This window comes from Castor canadensis, chromosome 14 (assembly GCF_047511655.1).
Source record: "Castor canadensis chromosome 14, mCasCan1.hap1v2, whole genome shotgun sequence".
NCBI classification, from domain to species: domain Eukaryota; kingdom Metazoa; phylum Chordata; class Mammalia; order Rodentia; family Castoridae; genus Castor; species Castor canadensis.
Genome location: NC_133399.1, coordinates 50,943,723 through 50,961,258, shown reverse-complemented (window position 1 = coordinate 50,961,258; position 17,536 = coordinate 50,943,723). Strand labels below are relative to the sequence as shown.

The 17,536-nt window shown below is 47.8% G+C and overlaps 1 protein-coding gene across 2 annotated transcripts in view; it reads left to right on the top strand.

Moving 5' to 3' along the window:
• The first annotated feature begins 3,942 nt into the window (after nucleotides 1-3,942).
• Nucleotides 3,943-17,536, top strand: part of Ap3d1 (adaptor related protein complex 3 subunit delta 1) — a 53,062-nt gene continuing 39,468 nt past the window's right edge. The window contains exon 1 of one of the 2 annotated variants that reach the window (XM_074054555.1): nucleotides 3,943-4,264. In XM_074054555.1, coding sequence (XP_073910656.1) covers nucleotides 4,169-4,264 — 96 coding nt within the window. In that variant the 5' untranslated portion in view covers nucleotides 3,943-4,168. The remainder of the gene's footprint in view (nucleotides 4,265-17,536) is intronic. The other variant, XM_074054556.1, reaches the window with a different exon arrangement.

Genomic DNA, 17,536 nt, shown 5'->3' with positions numbered 1-17,536 from the left:
AGGTGAGGGTTGTTCCTGAGCCAAAGCACGGTTATTCTAAGATGTAATTTCTTTTTCTATGAGTTCCAAATGTTCCTTACTTTAGTCTGCCTCAATACTCTTCTCCTCCTGGCCTTCATTCTTCCTGTCCCTTCTGCCAAGAATGAACCTTGCCACTTGGCTCTTAACTCCCACTCCGTGGAGCAGCTTGTAAGGGGAAAGCACTGAGAACAATGTCTTTCTCCATGGATAGGTAACTAGGAAAACAATAATACAGCCAGGTGCTCTGTGACTCACATCTGTAATCCTACTTAGGAGACAGAGAACAGGAGGATCTCGGTTTGAAGCCAGCCTGGGCAAATAGTTCCCAAGACCCTATTTTGAAAAACACCGATCACAAAAAAAGGGCTGGTGGAGTGGCTCAATGTGTAGGCCCTGAGTTCAAACCCCAGTACTGAAAAACAAAACAAAAAAAAAAGAACAATAATACAGCTGTTTAAAACAGAAAACCAGAATGTGCTCAGTGGTGAAGTATCCACTCAGCATGCTCAAGGTCCTGTTCTATCCCGACTGTAGTATCCACTCAGCATGCTCAAGGTCCTGTTCTATCCCGACTGTTAAAAATCAGGAAGCTAACAGAACTTTGTAAACACTATAGGGCTCTGTACTCCCTTTGGTCAGTGACCTCTGGAGCTCCACCCACTTTACAAACCATTGCATAAAGATATCTTCACCCTCTACCCAGGCTTCCAATCACACCCAGGGCCTATGCATACCAACATGAATTCCACCATTGAGCTACATTCCTGCATCCCTTGACCCTTTTAAATTTTTTTTGTCTTTGAGAGTGGGTCTTGCTATGTAGCCCATGTTGGCCTTGACCTCCAGGTCTTTCTGCCCAAATGGTGGGATTGCAGGCATGAGCCACCATGTGCTACTTCAATTTTTTTTTTTTTAGACAGGATCTCCCTATGTAGCCCAGGCTGCCCTTGAACTCATGATCCTCTTGCCTCAGCCTCCTGAATCCTGGGATTACAGTTGTGAGCTACCATGCTGGGCCTGCTTAAATTTTTTTTAAAGAGATAGGGTCTGGCCAGGGCTGGTGGCTCTTGTCTGTAATCCCAGTTACTAAAGAATCTGAGGCAGGGGTTCACACCTGTAATCCTAGCTTCTCAGGAGGCAGACATCAGGAGGATCGAAGTTCAAAGCCAGCCTGGGTAAATAGTTCATGAGACCCTATCTCAAAAAAAATCATCACAAAAGGGGCTGGGTGTACTCAAGGTGTAGACCCTGAGTTCAAAACTCCAGTATCAAAAAAAAAAAAAAAAAGAATAGAAAAGTAGCCTCACCATGTTGTTCAATGCCGGCCCCAACATTGGACCCAAACTCCTGGGATCAAGCAATCCTTCCATTCTTCTGCTTCAACCTCTTGAGGATTAAAGGAGCCTGTCACTGCACCCAGCTTTTTTTTTTTCTTTTTTTTTGGTCTGTTTTGGTGCTGGGGATCAAATCCAGGGCCTTACTAAGCAAGCATTCTACCACTGAGCTATATCCCCATGCCTATTTTGTTTTTACATTTAAAGTGGACAACCAGAAGATCAACCCAGGCAAATAGTTTGAGAGACCCCATCTTCAAAATAACCAGGGCAAAATGGACTGGAGGTGTGGCTCAGCAGTAGAGCACTTGCTTGCAAGTGTGAAGACCTCAGGTCAAACCTTAGTCTTGACCCCCAAAAAAGAGAAAATAATAAAATGGACAATATATAGTTGAAACTGCCTTTTTTGTTTGTTTTAAAGCCATTCTTGGACTGGAAGTGTGGCTCAGAGCCATAGTGCACCTGCTTTTGCAAGCACAAAGCCCTGAACTCAAACCCCAGTCTTCAAAACAAAACAGAAATCCATTCTGATGGTTTTTGTATTTTGTGTGTGTGTATCAGGGATGGAACCCAAGGTCTTACGTGCTAAGATACTTTACTACTGAGCTACACTCCCTGCCTGGAAATTTTGTCTTATTCTGCTTTGTTTTGTTCATTTAACTGTATTCTAGAGATAAGTTTCTTGTCGGATATTTTTATGTATTGCATCTATTTTATCCCAGTTTGTGTGCTTTTCTACTCTGGTAGGGCCGGGTCTGTCACATTCTCGGTGTCCAATGCTTTTCCTGTATCTGGCACACAATTGAATGGCTTCAATTCTTAGTCTGGGGCTTGTTAGTTCCTGTCCTGCTTCTTGTTCTTTTTTTTTTTTTTGGTGGGGGTTTGAATTCAGGGCCTCATGCTTGCTAGGCAGGCTATCTACCACTTGAGATACACTGCCAGCCCCTGCTCTGGTAATTTTTTTGGAGATAGGGTGTTCCGGCTAGCCTCCAACAGTGATCCTCCCCATCTCAGCTTCCCAAGTAGCTAGGATTAGAGGCATGAGCCACCAGCGCCAGGTCCTGTCCTATTTCTATCACAGGATTTTGTGAGACTGGCAGACTAGTAGAATGATTCAAGTGGTAGAGAGTCTGCCTAGCAAGAGTGAGGCTCAGAGCTTAAACTCCCACTGATAAAGAAACTCAGGGGAAAGATCTGAAGGCAAACTCCCTACCCCGGTCAGGCCGGGGTTTCACAAATGTGGTTCCTCCCCTGGCTGGGCCTGGTTTCACAGATGTGCTAGTGTGGTATGCTGTAACCTTGTGCTAATGTGATAAGTTGTAACCTTGTGCTAGAATGATATGTTGTAACCTCCCAGAGAGAGGCTAACTGCCAGGTCTGCTTTTGTCCTTCCTGCTTGCTTGTTTCCAAATTCTAAGGCGTAAAAACCCTGCAGCCCTGAGCTATAGGGCCAGTGCCATTTTTGGAGAGATCCAGGTGCTGGCCCACTAGCATAATAAATCTTCCTTTTCTCCAACCACCTGGGTTTGAGTCTTGTTCTCGCTGGTTTGACATTCTTCCTGCAACACCAGTACTGCTAAAAAAAGTAGGAATTTTGAGGTTGAAAGGAACGTAGGATTGGTTCACCTTAGCAAAGGTTTGGAGGGTCTCAGGCAGTCTTTTTTTTTTTTGGTGGTGGTACTGTTTGAACTCAGGGTCTCCCTCTTGCTAGGCAGGCATTCTACCACTTGAGCCACACCCTCCACCCCAGCATCATATTTTTTGGTGGGACTATTTTAAAGTATCTTTTTTTTTTTTTTTTTTTGGGTACCCCTTGGATTTGAACTCACGCTTGCTAGGCAGGCACTCCGCCAGCCCTATTTTGTATAGGGTTTTCTCAAATAGGGTGTCATGAATATTTGTTGGGGCTGGCTTCGATCAGCGATGCTCCTGATCTCTGCCTCCTGAGTAGGTAGGATTTCAAGGCGTGAGCCACCAGCGCTGGGCAGGACTGTAGTTTGAACTCAGGGCTTCTTGCTTGCAAAGCAGCAAGCATGAACCACACCTCCAGTTATTTTGGAGGTGGGCTCTCACTAACCGTTTGCCCAGGCTGGCCTGGAACCTGGATCTTCCTCATCTCAAACTCCCAAGTAACTAGGATTACAAGCGGGAGCCCCAGGCGCCAGACTCAGCGTCATTATTTAGATGCAGAAAAGGCGAAGTTGAATTCTTCTCCAGGAACTTGCTGGGGAAGCGCCACGTGGGAGCCACGCCCTCCCCACGGCTCCGCCCACACCAGAGAAAGCCCATACCTGTTACTGAGTGGAGGGGCGGGTAGGTCTGGTATTCCTCAGGGGCGTGGTTAGAACACAGAACGAGTGGTTAGAACCCAGACCTAGGAAGAAGGTGGAGCTCTGGAGCCTTCTCACCAATCAGAATGCAGAGCTTGAGCGGGAAGGGGTGGGACCGAGCTACAGAAAAGGGCGGTGTACGCATTGACATTGGCCCATTGCTGTAGTCAAGGAAACCGAGTTGGAGGGGCAGGGCTTATGGGGAAGCGGGGCTTCCGGGGGCGGGACGGCTGGGACCCGGCGGCCGCCGTCAGCTGACCTGCCGCCATCTTGTCCGCCATTTGCGAGCGGCCGGGAGCCTGAGTGCGGGCCCTTGTCCAGCGGGTCGTCGCAGCTGCCGCCCCTAGACCCCGCTGCCGCTGTGGCCTGGGCATCCGCGGCGGTTGGCAGCATTGCGGTCCGCCGGCTGCAGATCCGATCTCTGGTGCCCCGTGCAGCGCCCGACCGCGGTCTTCCAGGGGCCAGAGCCCGTGGGCCGCCGTGATGGCCCTCAAGATGGTAAAGGGGAGCATCGACCGCATGTTTGACAAGAACCTACAGGATCTAGTCCGCGGTATCCGCAACCACAAAGAGGACGAGGTGAGCCGGCGCTGAGCGGGGCTGCCTGGCCGGTCACTGTCTGGGTCCTGGCCTCCATCCCGCCCCTGAGGCGCCCCCGAGGGCCAGCTGTGGGATCGGGCCCCGCGTGCTCAGGGGCTGCGGCCTTGCACATGCTTTTCCTCTCCCAACCTGAGTCTATCTCAGAGCTGTGGTTGTCCAATCACCTGGAGGAAGCGCTGTCCAAAAGGCGGTGTCCCGGGCCCTGCCGCTTGTTTGCCATTCCCGGAGCCTGAGTTTAATCGCTGAGAACGAGCTTCTGGCCCGCCCCCTCTCCCCACCTCCCCATAGAGACCTCTCAGGGGCCAGAGCAGCAACCTTCCACCTGAGTGCGTTTCTGGATCAGAGGTTGAAGAGCTGAGGTGATCTGATGCGCCCAGGACTCTGGACTCCTCGTGGAGTCCCTCCTTGGCAGATAAGGCAGGATCCGCTTGTCCCCTCTGGAGAGACGTCTAGGACGCTTTCTAGGGCCTGATTGGAAATCCCATGGGTTCTCGGCTTTGTTTCTGGGCGGGAACTCCCAGGAAGGTAGGGCTGCCAGTGGTTTTAGCCTAGGCTGAAGGAAGAGGCCAGGGAAGGTCTTGGAATGGGGAAGCCAACTTTAAGCAGGAACCGAAAGCCAGGGCTAGAAACGTTTTCCAGAAGTAAAATTGTTAACTGTAGGCTTCATTTCCTTTCTTCCTTCCTCTCCAGTCCCTTCCCCCAACCTGTGACCTAGATTAAGGAAAAACAGACAGTGGCCTCGCAGTCTTTGGCTGCATTGAAGGATGTCCGTTTAGGACATTTAGGCTGTGGAAGCAGTAAAAAGTCTTCCTCCTGGACAGAAGGCTGACCTAAAGCAGGGCTGTTGTCTGATGCTCTGCCAGTGCCAGGTTCTTGCTGGTCCTGCTCACTGTAGGGGGGCAGTGGGAGGGGCTGGGAAGGTGGGAGTTCACCCAGGGTGCCCTCTGCGGTTCTCTAGTGGGAACCTGAATTCTTGTCAGATTGTTACGCTTTTCAGAAGTCTATGACTTTTGACCATGGTGTTGTTTTTCCTTCTTCTGCATCTGCCTTTGCTTCTTGCTGGCTGCTCCTTGGTATGCATTCCCTCAGCCCTGGCTGTTTGGGTAACTGTGTAACTAAGCAGGGTGTCACCCTGTTTCCTTTGGAGTTGAAAGAGTAGCTAATTGACCTGTGTTTTGTGTGCCTAGCCTAATTTGAAATGGGATTTGCACCCTTGCGACCTTTTCTGCCCTGGGAGGGTCTCTTGGCTCTCCTCGCATCACACCATTCAACTGGCATGAGAACACTCTAGTCATGGTGCCTAAGATTTTTGTTTTAGTGGATTTTGCTGGGGTTCTGGGGTTTGAGCACAGGTTCCACCCCCACCCCCCCCATACTGGGGTTTGAGCTCAGGGCCTATATCTTGAGCCACTCCACCAGCTCTTTTTTGTGAATTTTTTTTTTTCCCCCGAGATAGGGTCTCTCGGAACTATTTGCCCAGGCTGGCGTCCAACTGTGGTCCTCCTGATTTCCGTCTCCTGAGTAGCTGGGATTACAGGCATGATTCACCAGCGCCTGACTTTTGTTTGTTTTACTTTGGCAGCACTGGGGTTTGAACTCAGAGCCTCAAATCTTTCTCAATTCTGAAATTCTGTTTGACTGCTTTACCTCTCTGTTGAGGTCTCCTATCTTTTTGTTCATTGTAAGCATACTTTCCTTTTGCTCAACAGCCTGCTTTTGTGTGTGTGTGTGTGTGTGTGTGTGTGGTACTGGGGTTTGAACTCAGAACTCAGGTCCTCATGCTTGCTAGGCAAGGCACTCTTACTGCTTGAGCTACTCCATCAGCCCCCTTTTTGTTTTTTTTTTTTGAGATGGGAAGTCACTGTGTAGCCCAGGCTGACCTGGAACTTGAGATTCTTCTGTCTCAGCCTCCCAAATGCTGGGATCAGTGCAGGGGTGCAACACCCAACATCATGTCCAGCATGGGTGCCTGTTTTTGATGGGGTGTGTGCCTGCCATTACTGGGAACCTGGTTCTTTTTGGTCTTCCCTTTGAAACTGGATTGTTGATCCCTAGTTCTTGTCTTGGCAGTCGATGATTGAGGACTACAGACCAGGAGTTAAGTGTGAAGCAAACACAAAGTTTATTGAAAGAATAGCAATGTATCCTGACGGATGGGACTCAGTTAAAGAGCTCAGCTGTAGCGTAGCTGAAGTCTAGGAATGATATAGGGAATAGTGGCTTAGGTCAAACTATTCTACCTTGAAACTATGTTTGTGATTGGTTGGCTTCTCACTGAACTCAGTCACCTGTCTTTCTCCTGATCAAACTGAGCATTCCAAGGTGGGATGAGCTCTTCCTGGTCTTGGGGCCCACTACCCACATTGTGCAGCTGCATTCTGTTATTTTGCTAAGGGATTTGTTATTTCTCTGAGAAACCTGTTGTTTCCCATGCCCTTTAGATGCCTGCTTTTAAAGTGCCTCTCTCATCCAAAATGGAGTCACCTCTGTCATTGCTCCCCTTATTCCTTTGCCCCTCTCCCCAGCCTTGTTTCTTCATTTGGAATTGATGTGAGGCGTCAAATGGGGATATTGGTGGTGGGTGTGCTTTTAAGTAGTGCAGGCCCAGCCTGGTGCAGAAAACTCTTGAAGTCCCAGGTTTCCATGTGGACCCCTGTTTCCCTCTCAGAAGACCATCTTTATGGTCTTGAGGATATTGCTCAGGTGCTCACTGCCAACTCCAGATGCATCTGCAGCTGCTGTTAGGGGCTGGACTGACTGGCCAGCAAACAGTCACTGTATAGTAACTGTTTTGCCCTTTTCCACCCCTTTTCATTGTTTTTTGTTTTGTTTTTGAGATAGGATCTGACTAGCTCAGGTTGGCCCTGAACTTGCTGTGTAATCCAGGCTGACCTCAAACTTGCAGTCCTCCTGCTCTAGCCTCCAGAGTGCTGGGATGACAGTCATACACCACCACAACCAGCGGTCTTCCCTCATTTGTTTTTTTTGTTGTTGTTGTTTGTTTTGCAGTACTGGCATTTGAAGTTGGCCTATACCGTAAGGCACTCCATCAGCCCTTTTTTGTGTTTTTTTTTTTTTGAGATAAATGATCTTCCTGATCTCTGCCTACTGAGTAGCTAGTATTACATCACCAGTGCCTGGCTTGGAGATGGGGTCTATTGAACTATTTGGCCAGGCTGGCCTCAAACTGTGTTCCTTCTGATCTCAGCTTCCCCAAATAGAGTCACCTCTGTCATTGCTCTCCCTACACTAGGATTAAAGGTGTGAGCCACTGTCACCCAGCCCTTCCTCCCCTTTAAGAAGCAGCTTCTCGCTGGTAGAGTGCCTGCCTAGCAAGCATGAGTCCCTGAGTTCAAGCCACTGCACTGCAAAAACCAAAACCAAAAAGCTTTTCTGTAGACTTTCATAGCTATTCCCTGCCATCCACTTCACCTGAATGGACACCTCTGGTAGTATTCTTTACCCATAGCAGCATGCTTTCCTCCAAAATGTGTACTTTAATGATAGATTTTTACATACCAAATTGTACAGAGAAGGTGTAGTGGACACTTTAAAAAGCCCATCTAAAGGCAGTGTGATTGAGTAGCCACCATGTTGTATGATGTTCTTGGTCTTAGTTAACTGAGGGCCCTGGGGAGAGCCTCCAATTTGATCTGTTTTGATCTGTTTCCTCTTTGGGTGTGGGTTCCCTTGGCTTTGCTGGACTAGCCAGTGACTTTAGCGCCAAATGCCTAAATGCCAAATGCCAAATGCCAAATGCCTAAATGTCCAGTCCCTCACAGGTTGTGCTATGGGGGGCTTTGGATTGAGCTTTTACTTGGCACATTTACTGGCCCAGCTCCCCAGAAGTCTGGGAGTGACCATTACCCAGGGCTTGGAATGCCCAGCTGCTACCACAGCTATGGCCTTAAGGTGGGCCTGGGCCTCAGGGTGATGGGCCTGTCTTCCTCTTTTTTTTTTTGAAACAGGGTCTCAGTATGTAGCCAGAATGAGCTTGAACTTTTGATCCTCTGCCTCAGTCTCCTGAGTGCTGGATGACAGGTGTGCACCACTGAGCTTGACCTGGCTCCGTCATTCTTAGCTCCAGCTCAGAACTAAGAGCTCCAGATCTGCCAATCTGTCTCCTGCACATTCCCTGGGAGTTTCAGGATACCTCACACTTAGCATGCCCAGGCAGTCCCTCCCTGCCCTCCTACTCCTCTGTCTTCCCGCCACTGTGGCTCAGTGAAATGGGAACAGAGCCCTGCTCCCTTCCATCATTCCCCTTGCTTATACCCCATATCTGGCTAAGCCCCTCTTCTTGCCCTCATTTGCTCCCTCCCTAGCACATTTACTCCCTTTTTTCTTTTGAAATGGAGTCTTGCTGTATTGCCCCAGCTGATCTCAAACTCCTGGACTTAGGCAGTTCTCCTGCCTCAGCCTCCTGAGTAGCTGGGACCACAGGAGTTGAAGCCCTCTTTGGGTCCTCTTTTCTTTCCTCAGCTTGCTTGATTGGGCTAAGACTGGAGCCTCCTTGAAAATGTGCCTCTTTTTGCCCACCCAACTGCTGGGCAGATGCTGCTCAGGGCCCTGGATTGGGACTAGCACTTTGTCATCTCTTGACTTCTCTGCTGCAACCATGGGAGCTGCTGCTTCCTGCTTCATGGTCTTGGTCTTCCCCAGGCCCTGTGTGACATGGGGGCCCCTGAGGGTGACCTCACTGTGGTCAACTGAATACTGGCCCCCAGAGATGTCCATGTGCTAATCCTGGAACTTGTGAATATATTGCCTCACAAGGCAGAGGGGAGGATCAAACTAAGAACCCTGAGCTGGTGATCATCTTTGATCATCTGGGCCTCAGTGTTACCATAGAGTCCTCACAGAGCTAGAGAGAGATTAGGAGACGCTATGCTGCTGGCTCTGAAAAGGGAGAAGGGGCAGTGAGCTGAGGGATGAGGGGCCTCTGGATGTTGGAATAGGCAGATGCAAATCCTGGGGCCTCCAAGAGGAGCCAGCCTTGCCCCATCTGGACTTTAGCCCAGTGAGGCATTTTTGACCCCTACACTGTGAGGACAGGAATCTGCTGTTTCCAGCTGCTGTGTCTGGGAATCTGTTGTACATGTACCAGCCCCTGACCTTGCAGTCCCCATCCTCCCCTCATAGCCCTATCCTACCTTCTGTGTTCCATTACATGCCACTAGCGATGTTCCCCCACATCCCCAGAACCTGAGCCACACCGATTGCCAGACCCTGTTCTGTCCTGTGTTAGGACTGCCTCATGCACAGCCCTGATTACACTCAGGTTGCTGCCCCCCCACAAGTACATCCCTTCAAGCATTTGGGCTCTTCCATATACATGTGTTGTGCTCCTTGAGGCCACTTAAAGTCTTCTGAGTTTCTCTGTGGCATCCTCCCCAGGCCTTGCTTTTGTGGACAGACTCACCTGGAGATCCAGGACTTTAGACACCCAGACCTGGAACCAACTTGCTGGTCCCCTCCCTCCCTCCCACTTCTCTGCTGCCTCTTCCTTATCTGTGTGTTCCTTCCTTAAAGGGGTATGTCTGAATACACAGCATGAAGACCCATCTTGACAAGAAGGATAGGTCTCTGTCCTGGGAACTGCTGGCAGAGAAAGGGAAAACCTTTGTCCATGTGGTCCCAAGTGGGCCACCCCCATCCCTGCAAAATGAACTGATGATGCCAGCATTCCCAGGTCCAGCTTGAGGGGACAGAAATGTGTGTGACCCTGCTGGCTATAGGTACTCTCTGGCACTCAGTGCTACCGATGCCCACAAACAGTGTTGTCCCGTAGAAATAGCACCAGCCATGTGAGCAGTTTAAATCTACAGAAGATGTGGCACACGATTATAATCCTAGCACTCGGAAGGCTGAGGTGTAAGGATGGAGAGTTTGAGGCCACCCAGGGTAACATAGTGAGAACTTGTCTTAAGGAAAAAAAAAAAAAAAGACATAAGGCACAGTTAATTATAAAAGTATATTTGATCTAACCCAGATCTTGCCATTTCACATGTTACCAGCATGACAATTATAAAGGAACTGTTTTATATTTCTTACTCTCATGCTAAGTCTACAGGACCTGGCATGTGTTCAGCTTTCACCCATATCTTGGTATATCTGACTGGCCACGTTTTAGTGTGATAGGCCATACATAGCCAGGGGTTTCTGAGGTGGACCTATAACTCTGATGCTGGCACCAGCTCTGTTCCTCCTTGTGGTCCTCTGGTGAGGTGTCCCCTTTTCTTTGTCTCTGATTAATGGTGTTCTGTTCCCCATGGGCTCCTCTGGCTTTCCCCTTCTTCTGGTCTGGCTCTCTCATTCTTTAGTTTTGATTTTTTATGAGGGGGGGTGCAGCACGGTGTTTGAATTGGGGACTCATGCTTGGTAGATAGGCACTCTTAACCACTTGAGCCACTCTGCCAGCCCTTTTTTGTGTTGGGTATGTTCAAGATAGGGTCTTGTGAACTACTTGTCTGGGCCTGGCCTCAAACTGTGATTCTGCCTCCTGAGTAGCTGGGATTACAGGCATGGACTACCAATGCCTGGCTAGTTTTGATGTTTTGAGACAGGGTCTCAGTATGTAGCCCAGGCTGGCCTTGAATTTGCCATCCTCCTGCCTTAGCCTCCTGAGTGTTAGAATGACAGGTGTGAACCACTGAGCCTGGCCTGGCTCCCTGATTCTTAGCTCTAGCTCAGAACTGGAGCTCCAGACCTGCCAGTCTGTCTCCTGCACATTCCCTAGGGGTTGCAAGGCACCTCACACTTAGCATGCCCAGGCAGATTCTCCTTATCCTCCCACCCCTGTCTTCCCTCCACTGTGGCCTTGCTCCCTCCCACCATTCCCCTTGCTAAGTCTGTAGTGTTCTTCCTGATTATCCCGTGTTCCTGTTGTGGTGTTTGTTCAGGTACCATCCTCTCACAGGGTGTCCTAACTGCAGCTTCCCAGGCTGTGCTCACTCTTAGAACCCCTGCTTGGGTCCCAGCCACCTCCGCAGGACTCAGGCTCCAGAAAGCTCAGCCCCTGACCCCTCTTCTAGTCTGGCCTCTTGTGATACACCTCTTGCACCATGCCACGGTAGCACTCCAAGCTCTTGCCTCACTGCTGCCCTCTAATTTACTCTACCTGCTGCCTCCTCTGGCAGCCTCTGGGCCTTTTGCACACTTGGCCTTTGCCCAGGTCTGCCTTGTCTCCACTCCCCTTCATGCTTGATTGCTGGTGCGTCTCCTGGCATGTGTAGGACTCTGGAATATTTGTGAAATGATAGTGAAAATCTCATTATGGGCTCACACATGTCATCTTTGTCTAGTGTCTGTCAGGACTGAGGTCTGTCCTGCCCTTGGGTGACTGAGGAGGATGCCTGATGTGAGTGAATAGAACTGTAAATGGGCAAGTGTGCACACAACCTTTGGGGGTTGTCATCACATTAACAGGATGGCATTTCTGGATTGTTAGCTTTTTCTAGCCTTAACTTAGTGTGACAGTATTTTCATTTACATTCAAGAACTTCTACTCTGTTTAACTGATGTTCTGAATATTCATTTTCTTTCTTTTGGTTGAGCTGCTGGGCCTTGCACATGCTAGGCAAGTGCTCACCACTGAGTAACACCCCAGCCCTGAATGTTCTTTTTATTAAAATGAAGTTTGTATGAGCCAGGTGTGGTGGGACATGTCTATTATCCCTGCTTGGGAGGTAGAGATTGGGAGGATCACCATTCAAAGTTAGCCTGGGCAAAAAGTTAGCAAGACCAATTATCTCAGTCAACAAGCTGGGTAAGGTGCCACATGCCTGTAATCCAGTTACTTGAAGCAAAAACTTGAGACATTATCTGGAAAATAGCTAAAGCAAAAAAGGAGTGAGAGTGTGGCTCAGGTGGCAAAATGCTTGCCTAACAAGCAGGAGCTCTGCGTTCAAACCTAGTACTGCCAGTGAGTGAATGAATGAATGAATTGACTTAGTGTAGAATGCTGTTTTGAAGTGGGTGAGAGCTAGGATTAAGAGTGAAATGTGAACATGCAGTGCTCTGCTCCATTTCCTGTGGTCCATCCCAATACTCTGGTGTGTGAACCTCGGTCTGTGAGGGGTACCACCATGGGGCAATGATGGAGAGCCCTCAGCTTATCCAGTACAATCGAGCATTCAGTACACACTGGCTGTTATTTTTGTAAAGTTCTTTTCACAGCTTCTGAAAAGAATAAAAATCAAGTTTGAGCTGTGTTTTCTTTTTTGTTAGTTTTTTTCTTTTTGTTTTTTTTGCAGTACTGGGGATTGAACTCAGGGCCTTCAACTTGAGCCATTCCACCAGCCCTATTTTTGTGAAGGGTTTTTCGAGGTATGGTCTCGATAATTATTTGCCTGGGCTGGCTTCAAACCATGATTCTCCTGATCTCTGCCTCCTGAGTAGCTAGGATTACAGGCATGAGCTACTGGCGCCTGGCTAGTTTTTTGTCTTTTTGAGACAAAACTTAAGCTCCTGTGTGCTGGGATGACAAGCATGCACACTCACACCTGGCTTCTTTGTTTTTTCTTTTTGTGGTGATGATGATGGGACCCAGGGCCATGACCATACGAGGCAAGCACTCACCACTGAACGCTTAGCCCTTTCTTTCTTTTTCTTTTTATATTAAATTTTTTTAATTCATTTATTCACATGTGCATACATTGTTTGGGTATTTCTGCTCCCTGCCCTCACCCTCTCCCCCCCACTAGACCTTTCTTTTAATATCATTCCATCTCCTAAATCAGGGTCTCCCCCTAGGCACTGTGGATACCGGGCCTGGTTATTCTCTAAGGTGGGACATCCTGGGTACTACAGGGTACTGAGCAGCATCCCTGGCCTCCACCCACTCCAGTCAAGAGCACCCCCAGTAGTGACAGCCACAAATGTTCCCAGACATTCCCTAGTGCCCTGGGGACAGATTTACCCCGTGGCAAATCACTGCTTTGAGCTCTGGAATCAGCTGGTGGCTCTGTTGACGGGCAGGGGGTGGTGGTGGTGGTGCACACTGGTGGAAGGTTGGGGCAGGCTGCTCTGTGCTAGGTTGTCTGTGAGGCCACCTTACTATGCCCATTGTATCCCTCAGCTAATCTCTGACCAGGTCTGAGGACCCCCTGCCTTGCCTAGCCTATGGTGGGCAGAGACAGAAAGGTGTTCTCCTAGCCTCAAGTAGTTACCTTGCAGGTGACACCTTGCCATCCCTTCCTTGTCTTTTGTCCCCAGAGCCGCTTCTAATGGCCACATGTGGTTGAGAGAGCTGATGTCGGGCAGCACCCAGTCTGGAGGCCTGGAGGCTAGGGTGTGATTCCTGATCATTGGTCTCCTATCTGTGCCATCCGGCACAGGGAGTCACCTCCAGCTTCCACTTTAGACTGAAGGGGCCTTTCAAGCCCACATGTTCACAGACAGAAGTGAACTACCCTGAACCTCTCTGCCCAGCCCCGGTGAAAACAGATTCTCTGCTCTTATCCTGAAGATTCTGACTAGATTGGATTTGGCTGGGGACATCCTGAGGGAATTTCGATGCACAACCAGGTTTGGAAAGGCCATTTCCTTATAGCCCTGAGGAGTTCTTGAGTAAAGGCAGTGAATGTCCTATGTTCCAAATGCAGTTCCACACCAGTTAGACAGACACTGAGACCTGTGACAGTGCTTCCTTGCCACTGTGCAGAAGTGTGAATTCTGCTGAGATGTGCAAGACATGGAAGGCTGCAGCTTTAACTTTTTTAAGTGTCAATGTGTAGCATTTACACTTTATACCTCAAAATATTTCTAGTTAATGTTTTTGGTATACAGTTGTCTCTAGGTTCCAGGACTCCTGGGGAGACCAAAGCCTGAGAATGCTCAAGTCCCTCACATAACATTGTAGTAGTTGCTCAGCGCCTAGGCATATATTTCCATAGACCTTGCCTTGTTTTGTGTGTTTGGTACAGGGATGGAACCCGGGGCCTCATGCTTGCTATGCAAGCACTCTGCCTCTGAACTGTATCTCTAGAACCTCTCATAGATTTTAAATCATCCCTCAGTAATTCATAACATCTTGTGCAGTGTCAATCTTGTGGAAACAGTAGATACACTGTATCATTTAATGAATAATGACCAAAAAAAGCCTGCGCATGTGCAGTACAAATGCACTATTTTTTTCCACATATGTGGATGGGAACCCAAGGATATGGAGGGTAACTAATCTTTTGGGTCTAGATCATGTATGAAATAATTTTTTTCTTTTTTCTTTTGGCAGCACTAGGGTTAGAACTCAGGGCTTCATGCTTGCTAGACCTTACCACTTGAGCCAATCCACCAGCCCAAGTACTTTTTTTTTTTAATGAAAGGGGATAACTCTTTTATTTTTCTGTTAATAATGCTGTATGGAAAGAAAAACTAATATTGTCACCCTCTTGCCATGTTTTTTATTTTAACTTCATGTAACTCTGACACAAGTATTTAAACATTTGAAGTGAGTATGAAAATTTTTTTTTCATTGGTGCCATGGGTGGAACCCAGGTTCTTGAATTTGGTAGGCAAGTGCTCTACAACTTGAGCCACACCCCAGCCCTCCATCTCTTTTTGATTAAGTTTTTTTTTTTTTTGAGGAGGGTACTGGGGTTTGAACTCAAGGTCTACACTTTAAGCCACCCCACCAGCCCTTTTTTATGAAGGGTATTTTTTTTTGTTTGTTTCAAGATAGGGTCTTGAGAACTATTTGTCTAGGGTGGCTTTGAACCTTGATTGAGGTTCCTGATCTCTGCCTCTTGAGTAGCTAGGATTATAGGGTTTTTTTTGGGTTCACCCCCCACCACCCTTTAGTGGTTCTGGGGTTTGAACTCAGGGGTTCAGACTTTCTAAGCAGGTGCTCATAGTTTAGGATCTCCTAACTTTATGTCTGGCTGGCCTGCAACTGCAAACCTCCTGTCTTCCCCTCCCAAGTAGCTGGGATATCATGCGTGGCTTTGTCATTATTTTCTAACTCTCCCTTCTCTTTCCTGCCCTTGGCCTCTCAATTCCATACTGCTTATAGGCAGGCTTTGATGTCTCCCTGCACAACCAGCTGCTTCCCTGTGGGTGATGTTTGTTAGTGCAGAGTGTTGGTGTCATGGAGCTCTTGATTTTGCCTTCATCCCTAAAGAACATTTTCTCTGGTTATGTTCTGGGCTCAGTTTTGGCTTTTTAATATGTCCTCTATCTCCTGGCCTCCAGTGGTACTGCTGACAAGTTGACAGTCACTCAAGCCCTTGCTTCTCTATATGTAATACGACATTTTTCTTTCTTTCTTTCTTTTTTATTATTGTTGTACTAGGAGTATATTGTTATATTTACAAAAGTTCTCACAATATGTCATAGTTGAATTCACCCCTCCATCATTCTCCTTTATCTTTCCTTCCCACATTCCTGGAGTAGTTTCATCAGTTTAATCTTCAAACATGAGTACATCATATTTCCACCATATTCACTCTCCTACACCCTTTACTTCCTTCCTCCCCTGTCTTTTTTTTTTTTTTTTTTTTTTGGTAGGACTGGGGTTTAAACTTAGGGCTTTATGCTTCCAAAGCAGACACTCTACCACTTGAGGCACACCTCCAGTCTACTTTGTTCTGGTTATTTATTTTAGATATGGCATCTCTAGAACTCTTTGCCCAGGCTGGTCTTGAACTTCAGTCCTCTTGATTTCAGCCTCCCAAGTAGCTAGAATTACAGACCTGAGCCACCAGTGCCTGGCTATTATTTTACTTTGGCTGATTTTAAATTTTTGTCTATAGGGCTGGTGGCATGGCTCAGGCAGTAGACCACTTACCTAGTAAGTGTGATACCCTGAGTTGAAGCTCCAGTCCCACTACACCAAAAAAAGAGAAAAAAAATTTCTCTATTTTTAGCAGTCTAGCTCTGCTGTATCCAAGTGGGCTTTTCATTGTATCTATCCTGTTTGAGGGTTGCTCAGCTTCTTGAACCTATAAATATTTGTCTTTCACCAAATCTGGGAAGTTTTCAGTTACTATTTTAAAAATATTTTCCTATTTCATTCTTTCATTGGGACTTTAGTGGTACATATTTACAACTTTTATTTTTGGAGGCACTGGGGTTTGAACTCAGGGCTTCACACTTGCTAGGCAGGTGCTTGAGCCACACCACCAGCGAGATGAGGTCTCATTTCTGTAGCCCAGGCTGGCCTCAAACTTTAAGATCCTATTGCTTCAGCCTTTCGAGGGCTGGGATTACATGCATGCCCCATCATAACCAGCTCAGTGAAAATTTTTTTACATCAAATCATTCTCAGTTCTGAAATTCTGTTTAGCTGCTTTACCTCTGCTGAGGTTTCCTGTCTTTTTGTTCATTGTGTGAATACTTTCCTTGAGAGCTTGTTTGGAGGTTCTATCAGGGGAGCATAGCTACTCGTATACTCTTGACCAAAAACAGTCCTCCTCTGTTGGGGATGATGGTCTTCCTTCCTGTTTGAGCGTGCAGCTTTTGAAGGAACGCATGTGGAGTGGTGAGGGAGGAAAGGGACACCTTCCTAGCCAGCCAGATCAGCTGAACTAACCCTGGTGATCAGTGGAGTGACAGATGTCGCAGCCAGATTGCCCTCATATCCCATACTTTCCTTTTGCTCCTCAAGAGCATGACTCCCCACCCCCCCACTTGGTATTAAGGTTTGAACTCTGGCCTTTCACTTGCTAGACAGGTGCTCTACCATTTGAGCCATGTCTCTGGCCCTTTTACTTCAGTTATTTTTCAGGTAGGGTCTCTCACTTTTTGCCACATCTGCCCTCAGATTGCCATCTTCCTTTCTATACCTCCCATGTAGCTGGGATCACAGTTGTGTACCACCATGCTCAACTTGTTTGTTGAGGTAGAGTCTAGGTGATCCTTCCAATCTCTGCCTCTGGAGTCCTTTTTTTTCTTGATTGTAGGTTGTTTTCCTGTTTTGTATTTCAAGTAGTTTTTCTACTTTTCTGTTAACAGTGCTGTGTGGAAATACAATACCATCACCCTGTTACCGCATTCCTTATTTTCACTGTAAGTTGTTTTCTGGATATTTCAAGTGACATTACTAGAAATGGGATCTGTTGGGCCCTCCTGAAAGCTCAGAGGGAGTCCCAGGTCACAGTGCATGTTTGCATGTTAGGTTTGGCTTGAACACCTGTGCTCAGTACATTAAGCACACACCTGGGCATGGAATTGCTGCTGGGGTGGGAGTGCTGTTTCACCCTTGGAGGGCTACCAGCCTGTTTCCACCAAGGTTTACCCTGTGACACTCCCAGC